At 33.1% G+C, this 12,449-nt stretch overlaps 2 protein-coding genes across 2 annotated transcripts; both read left to right on the top strand.

Moving 5' to 3' along the window:
• Nucleotides 1–772: 772 nt before the first annotated feature.
• LOC107645189 (serine/threonine receptor-like kinase NFP) lies at nucleotides 773–4,287 on the top strand. Its single transcript, XM_016349195.3, has 3 exons — nucleotides 773–1,756; nucleotides 2,012–2,406; nucleotides 3,327–4,287. Exons 1-3 carry the CDS (start codon nucleotides 997–999, stop codon nucleotides 4,074–4,076), a joined length of 1,905 nt encoding a protein of 634 aa, XP_016204681.1. The 5' UTR covers nucleotides 773–996; the 3' UTR covers nucleotides 4,077–4,287.
• Nucleotides 4,288–5,783: 1,496 nt separating this feature from the next.
• CHX24 (cation/H+ exchanger 24) lies at nucleotides 5,784–8,787 on the top strand. The gene is made up of 2 exons (XM_088500853.1): nucleotides 5,784–6,774; nucleotides 7,645–8,787. Exons 1-2 carry the CDS (start codon nucleotides 5,827–5,829, stop codon nucleotides 8,785–8,787), a joined length of 2,091 nt encoding a protein of 696 aa, XP_088356979.1. The 5' UTR covers nucleotides 5,784–5,826.
• Nucleotides 8,788–12,449: the final 3,662 nt, after the last annotated feature.

The following is a 12,449-nucleotide window of genomic DNA, read 5'->3' as shown; positions in this document are numbered from 1 at the left end:
AAAATAGAGCAGCAAAAAACCAAGCACAACAAAAAATAAGACATAAACATAAATAAAAAGGTATAATTCATTGTCATTTCTGACATTATCATCAACAATCAAATAGATCAAATCCACACCATTTTCTGTAAATGGATTAATTTTTAATATGTCAGATTAAAAAATATCTTAAAAACTATAAAAAAATCAATCCATTTGATATGATTAATTAGTTCATTGTCTATAAAAAATACTCAACAGTCATTTAGTTGTATATTATAATTATAGATTTGGATCCTCTAAAATTTAAATTTTACTTTAGAGAATAAAGTGTGATCTTCTACTCTTGAATAGTTTCTCTTTCATATTTATTATTGATCCCACCTATAAAATCAATAGTGAGAAATTACACTTTATTATCTAAAGTGAAATTCAAACTTTAGAGGATCCAAATCCTATAATTATTAGTGATCCAATAACCTTCAAAGTTTCTTTGTACTATTGATAATTTGATATTAAATATTAGGTAATTGTTATTGTATTTAAAAAGTAGTTTTAATTTGCTAAAAAAAATAAAAAATTAATATTTAATTTAAAAAATAAAAAAATATTTTTTTTAAATATTTAAAATTCAATAAAAAATAAATTAAAAAATTAAATACTATTTAACAAGCACCATGAAATTAGTCTAGAAGGATGCCAGTGATTGGAGTAATTGAAAATTGAAAAGGAATAGGCCCCATCTTAAGTCACTCATAGAAAATTCAATCATGTTGACTAGTATTCATATTTCATAGTTGGGGGATAAATATCAAGAACGGTGAGTGGGAAACTTAGACATAAGCAAGCAGGTTTGACTTGAATGAATGCTGTCCAGTTAGATCTGAAAGGAAACTAAGTCCATTGTTTCTTTTCTTCTTTTCCTTGCCTCTCACCGCAGCCACAGCACTTGAAATTCTACACTATATATAATAAACAAACATGTCAAAATAGAAACAAACAGAGAGAGAAGCCAAAATGAGAGTTTGGCCTGTCCTTCTCATCTTGCTGTTGCAGTTTGTTGAACCCTCACATGGCCAGACAAAGAGCCAACAGAACAACACAGGGTTCCAGTGCAGTGGAAGAAGCTATCCATGCCAGGCCTATGCTTTCTACAGAGCTCAGAGTCAGTTTCTTGACCTAGCTTCCATTGGAGACCTCTTCCAAGTCAGCCGTCTCATGATTGCAAATCCAAGCAACATATCCTCTAATTCAGTTTCCTCTCCTCTAATCCTAAACCAGCAACTCTTTATTCCCTTAACATGTTCCTGCAACTCCATCAACACCACCTTTGGCTCCATCTCTTATGCTAACATCTCCTACACCATCAAACCCAACGATACCTTCTACTTAGTCTCCACCAACAAGTTTGAGAACCTCACTACCTACCCTTCTGTTGAGGTTGTTAACCCAAACCTTGTAGCAACCAACCTCCAAATTGGGGACAATGCTATATTCCCTGTCTTCTGCAAGTGCCCCGACAAGAACACAACTGTGTCCAACACAAGAGCCAATTACATGATCTCCTATGTTGTCCAACCGTCCGACAACCTATCTTCGATTGCTTCCAGGTTTGGATCTCAGCAGAAGGCCATCACTGATGTCAACGGGAACAAATTCAACGTCTATGATACCATATTCGTCCCGGTGACGAAGCTGCCGGTTCTGTCACAGCCGAATACAAGCACTGCTGCTGCTCCTTCTCCGACTCCGGCCGGCAGCTCTGATGACAGGGCAGGTAACAACCTCGCTAAACAATTTACTAAATATTTTTTGTTTCAATATATTGAAAATAACCACTAGACATTTAAAACTCACCTAAAATCATATGAAGTTGATAGTTGAGAACTGTTTAACAATTTAGTCAATGTAATTGTTCTCGGCTATCAACTTCACGTGAAGATAACTGTACGTGAGTATTTACTAAAAACTAGAATTGCTTAGTGAATGTCATGGTTTTTGAATAATCCACTAAGCATACTCATAACAACAGGCACCGTGAGAGGGCTGGCAATTGGATTGGGGATTGCTGGTTTGCTGCTAATGGTGGTGTGTGCGGTGTGGATGTATAGGGAGAGTGTGTTGAAGGGCAGGATGTGGGCGGGCAGGGACGAGGAGGAGCAGAGGCAGAAGGAGGGCAGGGTGTTTTCGGGAGGGGGAGATGGGAAAGGGAGTAAACCGATGGATGTGAAGCTGATGGCCAATGTGTCTGACTGCTTGGACAAGTACAGAGTATTTGGAATTGAGGAACTTGTAGAAGCCACTGATGCCTTCAGTGACAGTTGCCTCATTCAAGGTTCTGTTTACAAAGGTACTATTGATGGAGAAACCTATGCAATCAAGAAGATGAAGTGGAATGCCTATGAGGAGCTCAAGATCTTACAGAAGGTAATCAATTTCACTCGTAAAATTATCTTTATTCTTTCTAACTTCCTATCATGTATGTCGTGTGTTTCGAAATACTTTATTTTATTAAGCATACTCAAGCCAAGGGAATAAACCTGGAGATGCCTAGATCTATATGCACATCATTATTTTTTTAATGTTTCCCTAAGGTATTATTAGGGGCGGAGAAAAAAACCAGTGGAATCGTTACATGTGGTCGCTTATTATTCCTTAAAATATAACATAAAAAAGTATAGGGAGCCAATGGAGATATAACCATTAGTGTTATCTTTTTCTATCAGCTGAAGTTTTTGAGATGAGTGGTATCATGATATGGTATCAGAGCTCTAGATCCGAAAAGTCAAGAGCTTGGCTCCCTAGCAGGACTCAATAAATAAACAGACATATATTTCTGATCCAAAACGTTATCAGATTGGGTTTCTTTTGGTTATTATTTTTCATTTATGCTAACTAATCTATTTTGAGGAACACTTAAATAAGAATAAAACATTATCAGTTAATGGAATAGTTCCTTTTAGTTATTTGGTGAGTGACGTTTCCATCTTTGTCTCTCATGATTGATCATTGTTATCAGCTTATTATACAGAGTTTTTTAAATTAAAGAAGCACATTATTAGGTACGCACATAAAGTCATAATAACAGACAAATCATGCTGCTGCACTCTTTTAACTTTTTAAAGAAAATATAGTAAAAGCATAAAACTCCAAAATTCACAGCAACACATAAGATAAACAAAAGGTGGCTACTTCCCCTATTACATCTCCGTACAAAGATGATATTGTAAACCGTTAAATGATTTGATATGTTTGACTGAACTATTTAATTGGTCGCAATATCATCTTTGCATATAAGATATCTTCACACACTTTCTCTAGTAAATGATGGTTTTGTGTGGATGAAGGTTAACCATGGGAATCTGGTGAAGTTAGAAGGGTTTTGCATAGATTCTGAAGAAGGGAATTGCTATCTAGTTTATGAGTACGTGGAGAATGGATCTTTGAACTGGTGGCTGCACGAAGAGGAAGGGAAGAATAAGGAGAAGCTAAACTGGAAGACAAGGGTGAGAATAGGCATAGACATAGCAAATGGTCTTCAATACATCCACGAGCACACAAGGCCAAGAGTAGTGCACAAAGACATAAAGAGCAGCAACATTCTGTTGGACTCAAACATGAGAGCCAAGATTGCCAACTTCGGGCTTGCCAAGTCAGGAATGAATGCCATTACAATGCACATTGTGGGAACTCAGGGCTACATTGCTCCCGAGTATCTGGCCGATGGCGTCGTCTCCACCAAGATGGATGTCTTCTCTTTCGGGGTGGTGCTCCTGGAGCTCATCTCTGGAAGGGAAGCCATCGACGAGGAGGGGAATCTACTGTGGATGAGTGCTATGAAGACCTTTGAAGGGGTAAGTAGTGATCAAGAGAAGGGTAGGAGGGTGAGGGAGTGGATGGACAAGGCAATCTTGAGGGACACAATATCTATGGATAGTTTGTTGGGAGTTTTGGGGATTGCTATTGCTTGTTTGCATAAGGAGCCTTCAAAGAGGCCTAGCATAGTGGATGTTGTCTATGCTCTCTGCAAGAGTGATGATGCAGGGTTTGAAACCTCTGAGGATGGGATTGGATCCCCAAAGGTCACTGCTAGGTGAATCAAATCAAATTCTCTCCTTTCAACTACAACTGTAGCTTAACTTCAGAGGGAGTTTATGTAAATTAAGTAGGGGTGCTGTTAGTTTTACAATTCTGTTATGCAATTTATGTATAAATTTCCAAGTTTTGTATCATGAAATTAGCCCCTAAAAAATATAATAGAAACCATGTGTAATCAAATCAAAATAAAATCACAAATTATTATAGTCAGTCCGACATGTTAAGGACTAATCTGCTATGAATCTAAACACTATTTAAGGATTTGTCGTTGGCCAATGAGTTGCTAGATATACAATGCATAATTCAAACAATGCATAATTCAAACTTCTAATACTTATTTAAGCGAATGATTATTGTTAATCACCACATCAACCTAAATTAATTAATTGTGTAGCTTCATTTTCATGAAGATTTATGTCAGATCAGTTGAAAACTAAAGACATTAATTTCCATCAAGCTCCCATAACAAATTGGGAATACACTTAAAAGAATTCAAATAAGCCATATGTAACAATCATCAACTAACATGCTAAAATATGACATTAATAAAACTTTAGTTCCTCCAAAAGTAGCTTCGTGTCATATAATTTTACTTCCTTATTAGCTATAAGAATTTTGCTCTGCCCTAGGAAAATACTTGGGCGTTCCCTTGTATACCAAATAAATAAAATAAATGTAGCTAAAAAATTCCACTACTTCAATGATGTAGGAAATTAAAAAAACTAAACATGTAAAATATTTACCTCACAATAAAATAATAAAAAATAGTGATTAGTGATTAGAATGAAAGAGAAACACTAATTCTCCCACTTTGACGTATATCCACAATTCTTGTATCCTATCTCAGCCTCTTTCACATTTCCTTCACGTTTGAATGTGATTTGGATGTGTATGGTTTTATGAGACAGAAACTTTAACGTTGTTGCACATGACTAGGGTTTTCCCAATACATGATCATCACATTCGTCATTCGCGAACATTGATACAAAGCTTGAAACATATCGATGATGATTCTATTGCAACTTCCTTGGCCCTTTCTTGCCAATCAATGCAAGAGTTTCGCGCTGGGGGACTCTTCAATGGCGGTGGCAACAATCATACAGCCTCTACTTTCTCACTTCTAATGTTAGATCTCATTCTTATCATCGTCGTCACTCGCATTCTTCGCATTCTTTTTAAGCCTCTCAAACAACCTGAGCTGGTTTGTCAGATGATGGTAATAAGCTTCTTAATTTTTAGTATTATTAACATTCATTTCATTGCTTAATGTTCAAGAGGAACCATACATTAATTTATTCTTTTAATGTATATTTTCCATATGTTTATATCAAATTTCTAAATGTAGCTCCAAGTCGTTGATAAAATTAAAGAACTTAGCCAAACTAATAGATAAGCACCAACATACATAGATTTTGCCTTCATAAGCATTTTAGGGACAAATTGAAGTTTTGAAAATTTTCGAAAACAAAATTAATTCATGTGAAAATGAATACTAAAATAAGGTAAGTTCTTGCTATTTTTGGTGCATTTATGTAAAAAATATTTATGTGAGTATTTTGACTACACATGAAAAAGAAATATTATTTCTAATAATAATAATAATAATAATATAATGTTTTGGTGTGGAGATAACTTTTACTAATTGGATACTGATTAAATATAAATAAATTTACATGTTATCATTTCAAGGGTGGTATTATTCTTGGACCTTCTGTTTTGGGACGCCATGGATGGTTTAAACATAATGTAATGCCTGAAGCAGCTGAATTCTTGGTGAAAAATCTTGGAATAATGGGATTCATGTTCTTTGTTTTCATCTATGGTGTGAAGTGTGACCCAACCATGTTGAAAAAATCAGGGAAAATGCATTTGTACACGGCATTAGTTGGTATAAGCATTCCCTCAATGCTAACTTTTCTTGTGTCACTATACATGAGAAAAAACATGGACAAAGAACTTTCTAGAATAGCTTCACTAGGTGTAATTTCAGCGTACTTTGGGATCACAACATTCCCTGTTGTCCATAATATTTTGAAAGAGCTTAACCTTATAAACTCACATGTTGGGAGAATGGCTTTGTCTATGGCTTTAATTGGTGATGCAATTGGTACATGTTCAATTGTAGTATTTGAGGCTGGGAAACATGGAGAAACAGGAACAAAGCATGCAATTTGGTACACAATTTCTCTTGTACTGGTGCTAATGTTCATTATGTTTTGTGTAAGGCCCACGATGATGTGGATTCATAAGAACACTCCAGAAGGGCACCCAGTGGAACAATCTTATGTTGTTGTCATTCTTTTGGGTGTTTTTGTGTTGGGCTTTGTGACAGATATGCTTGGGATGGCAATTGCTAATGGGCCTTTGTGGTTGGGCCTTGTGATCCCTGATGGGCCTCCTTTAGGAGCAACAATAGTGGAAAAGAGCAAGACTATTATGACTGATTTTCTACTACCATTCTCATTCCTTATGGTGGGAACTCATACTGATGTGTTTGCTATGAGTGAGATTGATTGGTCTCATTTAGAACCATTGTTTTTCATGGTTTTAACTGGCTACTTGACCAAATTCTTTTCCACTTGGGTTGCTACATTCTATTGGCAGTTGCCATTTAGAGATGGACTTGCACTTAGCCTTATGATGAGCTTGAGAGGACAAATGGAGCTCATAATGTTTGTCCATTTCATGGATAAGAAGGTAACTAAGCTCCATTATGTGTATCTTATACAAGTTAAATCCTAAAGTGGCCCTTTAAATTGATTGTATGTACTTAAAAAATTCAAGAGATTCCAATTATACTAATTAGGTATTTGAAATTGGTAAAAGTGCATCGTAATAATCCCTCACTGATTTTTTATCAAGTAACTCATCATGTCATTAAGAACGATTGTGGTACAATTAGAATTTCAAAACATAATTGGTACAATTGAAATCTTGATGAGTATGTTAGTATATGCGACCAATCTCAAGTGTCATTTTAAAGTTTAACTCATCTTATACTCTTTTAATATGAATAGATGTATTTAATTGTAAATACTCACATAAATTGAGAAAATAATTTAAAAAAATACTAAAATTATATAAAGAAAAGGAAATTTACAAAATTGTCCTAGCTAGTGATTAGATGTGTATTTTTTTAATTTGTTAACTCTATTAAATGGTTTAAAAAAAAAAAACCTCCGGCCAACTTTTCATACAAAATTATCATCACATTATGTGTTTCATCACAATTTTTGCACTATTTAATAACTTTGAATAATTTAATTTCACGTTGTAAAGGATTTGAAGTTTAGGAAAATAAATTGTAGATTTATTTTTTAATGAATACTCTTATAATGACATCTTTATACGGAGATGACATTGTAAATTGTTAGATGGTTACTAAATATGTTTGACTGAACCATCTAACAGTTTACAATATCATCTTCGGGTGAAGAAAATATGATCACGTGAGTATTTTCTCAATTTTTTTTCCTTGTTTCAAATTATATATGGAGATAGCTGTTTGCATTTCAACTAAATAGCTCCTTGTATCTATCTTTGTTCTTTGTGTGCATGCAAACACAGATCATAAAGATACCAGGTTTCACATTATTAGTGCTTATGACAGCAGTTCTAACTGCAACATTCACTCCATTGATCTCCATAGTGTATGATCCAACAAGGCCATATATTGTGAACCAAAGAAGGAACATTCAGCATCACCTTCCAAACACTAAGCTTTCAATGGTTCTATGCATTCAAGATGATGAAAGCATAAATGGTCTCATCAATGTTCTTGACATATCAAATCCAAATCCAAATCGTCCCTTCATAGTTCACACTGTTCGATTATTCGAGCTTGTTGGCCGTGCTAGCCCTCTATTTATAGACCATGACAACCAAGAAATGCCTTCCAATTATCAATGGATGCACATTGTAAATGTTCTAAGGCGCTATCAAGAACTTAAAGGGAAATTTGTGGAGCTAAAGTTTTTCACAGTTGTTTCGCTGAAGCAAATGATGTTCCAAGACATTTGCTTGATTGCTTTAGAAAATGAAGCTTCTCTGATCATCTTACCTTTCAAGAAAAAACATGTTTATAACAAGGGCATGATCCATACTATAAACTCTCAAGTGTTGAATCATGCACCTTGCTCTGTTGGTATTCTTGTTGATAAAGGAAGTAATAATCTTATTGAAATGATGACTGCAGCAAGAAATATTGCTGCTGCTCCTTCTTCCCTTCGTAGATTCGGACGGCGATATGCGATGCTATTTCTCGGAGGAGCAGATGCAAGAGAGGCTCTTGTTTATGCAGATATGATAGCTGCAAACCAAGATGCTTCTCTTACTGTGATTCGATTCTTGTCCGCAAACTATGTAGGGGACAAAGAAAGGGAGAAGAAGCTAGATGATGGAATTGTGACATGGTTTTGGGTTAAGAATGAGACAAACAACAGAGTGAAGTACAGAGAAGTGGTGGTTAAGAATGGAGAAGAAACAATTGCAAGTATTCTAGCTATGAATAATAATGATAATGATGGTGATGAAGATTATGATCTTTGGATAGTTGGAAGAAAACAAGGGATAAACCCTGTTCTTCTTACAGGGTTATCAGAATGGAGTGAGAGTGAAGAATTAGGACTCATAGGAGATTATATTGCTTCTGAAGATTTTCCAAGTTCTGGTTCTGTTTTAGTTATACATCAACAAATTGTAAGAGGATAAACAAGTTGAGGTCAAATGGTTATGAATGCAGCACTTTGTTAACTTAACATTGACATGGGTAGTTTAGTAATTTTAGATGATAATATGTAACCTGTTTTATTGGGTTTAGTTGAATTAGTAGAGCAGAATTAACTTTTATTAAAAGTAGTATAAATAGTACTGTTAGAGTTGTACTAAATTATGTAAAAAGTTAATGAAAGTCTCCTTTTTGGAATGTATTAGACTACTAGTATCAATAGCTAGAAATTAGTGATAATATAATGATTAATTTATGGTAAATCTAAATTCTAGGGCAAGTTACTTAAATAAATAGAATAGAGAAAATATTTACCCAAATGTGTAAAACTGGTTCTTGTTACCTGCATGTGCAAAAAGTCATTTCTATGTAATCCGTGGCAACCCACCACGGTTTCAAAACGTGCATAAACCGTGGCAGGTCCCAGCGGATTATGGCCAAAAGATATAGAGTGTAAACACCACGGTTTACTAAGGAGAGATGGCGTGCATAAACCGTGGAGAGAGTCACCACGGTTTATGAAAAAACTTGTTTGCACATAAAACCTTGTGGGTCACCACGGTTTATGTGTGGTAAATAATGGTCAGAAAACCTTGTTAATTTTATGTCCAATAGAAAATGAATTTATTAGCACAATAAATTTATGAGCAGAATCTTAAATTATGTCTTATCAACAACAGCTTTTTATAATAGAAAGAGTACAATAGAAAAAAAAAATCAGATAATACTAAGAAAATGATTTTTATAGTGCTTAAAAAATTGATGTCTATTTACTAAAAAATAAAAAATTAATATTTAATTTAAAATGATCAAATTTAATAAATTTAAAATATTTAAAATTTGTTATGTAAAATAAATTAGAAAAAAATTAGACTCCAATAATAAACACCATAAAATTTTTGGATTTTTTTCTATTATAAAATAAAAAAATATTTTTAAAAATAAATTACACTAACATTAATGTTTGGAATCTGTGTTTTTATTTTTTATTTTGAGTTTTTATGAAGTTTTCAAAATCTTAGGCGAACTTATAAAAACTACTCAAAAGTTCGTTTAAGCTTAAGGTGACCTCTCTCATTATATTCATCTTTATTTTTTCATTTATAAAATAAAGATTCATTACACTATAACATATTAATGAGTACAATAAAATAATTACTTGTTAATATTGGTATCTTAATATTTATTAACATGCTTATTGATTAAATCTTTTATATAGATTTAATAAATTCACATATAAGTGTATATTGATACATTAGTATTTGTTAAATTTAAAATAAAAAATATTTATTATATTATAAGAATATTAATGAGTACTCTAAAAAATATTAATAAGTAATTATTTTATTATGTTCATTAATATTTTTTATAGTATAATAAATATTTAAATATAGTGTAAAATGAAAAATAGTGATAAACATAATGAAAAAATAATTGATAATACATGTAAAAATTTTATAGTATATATTAGTCAATAATACATAAAGAGAAGTAAAAATTTTATAGTATATATTAGTCAATAATACATAAAATTAACAAGGTTTTCTGGCCATTATTTACCACATATAAACCGTGGTGACCCACAAGGTTTTATGTGCAAACAAGTTTTTTCATAAACCGTGGTGACTCTCCACGGTTTATGCATGCCATCTCTCCTTAGTAAACCGTGGTGACCTACCACGGTTTACACTCTATATCTTTTGGCCATAATCCGCTGGGACCTGCCACGGTTTATGCACATTTTGAAACCGTGGTGGGTTGCCACGGATTACATAGAAATGACTTTTTGCACATGCAGGTAACAAGAACCAGTTTTGCACATTTAGGTAAACGTTTTCTCTATTCTATTTATTTAAGTAAATTGCCCTAAATTCTATTTAAGGAGTTATAATAAGTTGATGTAAAAATAAGATGAATTTAAACTCTTAACACTTGTTTAAGCATATGATTGAGCTAATTATTTAACCAACTCGAGTTAATTAGTAGATAATTTTTTATACTCTTTTGCATAAGTAAAGACAATTTGTAGACTTTTATAAGTTTCTTTTTATGTCTATACCACTTTTTTTCTTCTTAAAAAAAACTCAATTCACTATAAAATTACAAAAAAAAATCACAAAAATTAACTATCGGAAATTTATTATAATAAATGTTAATCTTTTAGAATTTAGACTTTAGAGATAACGCTGCTGTTTTGATACACTGAAATCTATAGTTATTAGAACTGAATTGATAATCAAACCAATCCGGCTACTTGTTTAACTGGTGAATTATTGGTTAATTCGTTTAAATTATAATTAACAAATAAATTTTAAAAATTTAATTTAATTTATATATGTTATATATTTAAAAAAGGACAAATTTATCAAAAAATAACTTAGCCTAATGACAACTAAACTATTACACATGAAAGAGGATTTAAGAAAGAGTTTTTTATTGTTAATTGTTGACTTATCCAATTTTGATTGATTTTCTTTCTTAAAACACTTAAAATGTTACACCGAACTGATTTAGAATTTGGTTTATTAGTTGGTCCAACTCAATTTTAATAACTATAGTGGAACCAACCCTCAAATTCACAAACTTAACGTGAATGTTTTTCACGTAAAGATAATATGACTAAAGTTAAAAAAATCATTAGACTGACAAACTGACGATCCGACCTCTAGGTCAGTCCGGACTAGGTAGGAGTGGCAATATGTAACATGTCCGTGATCGGGTGGGTTACCAATCCGATTTGCAACGAGTAGGGTAGGGTGTAGGTAGAGTTCTCATGCGAGTCGGGTAAGTTGCAGGTTGAATCTCAACCCTATTCGACCAACCCGCATCCTATATATGTTTATATTATATACTTATATAAAAATATATTTCAAGCGGATGTTGAACCAAAGACCTCTCACTAAATGCAAAAAATTCTTAGCCACTGAAAGATGTTCATTAATTGATAATTTAATATATTTTTTTCTTACATAAAAATCAATTCTATTTTAAATTATCATCAAGTTATATAATAATATTGCATCTTTTTTGTAACTCGTGGGTAGAGTCGGATATTCGCAGGTTAAGAACGGTAAGATTAGGGTTGGGATATTCTCAACCTGTAAATAGGATAAGGTTGAGTTTATATAAAAATTTCAACCCGCGAGTAGGGTTAAAGTTAGTTCCAAAATCTACCATATCCTATTTATTGCCACCCCCTAGGATTAGCCATTGGGATGGAAAGAAACAAAACCGGTTAGATCCGGTTTGACTTGGCTATGCTTTGTAAAAATCGATAAACGGACAGGTTTGAGAAGTTCGGACCAATTTAGACTTTTTTTTCTGAAAAACCTCGCTCCCATATGACGTCATTTGACGTTTTTAATTAAACAAAAAAAGAAAAGTATAAGATACCAATATTCTACCTGCTAATTTATTACCAATAATAATTATTTATTATATTTTAAACATATGTATAACAGTATAAAGACCCATTCAAATGTCACCTTTCTCCATAACATCACGCACGAAGTGATATCTAACATAAATATGTTTGGTACGAGCATGATGAACCTGATTTTTAGCCAAATGAATTGCACTTTGACTATCACAATTCAGATCCACGCAATTTTGCTTCAACCCCAAATCATCTAGAAGACCTCTTAGC

Source organism: Arachis ipaensis, chromosome B1 (assembly GCF_059453495.1).
Source record: "Arachis ipaensis isolate K30076 ecotype BB chromosome B1, ASM5945349v1, whole genome shotgun sequence".
Lineage (NCBI taxonomy): Eukaryota > Viridiplantae > Streptophyta > Magnoliopsida > Fabales > Fabaceae > Arachis > Arachis ipaensis.
Note: the sequence above shows the minus strand (reverse complement) of the source record. Positions and strands in the feature narration are given on the sequence as shown.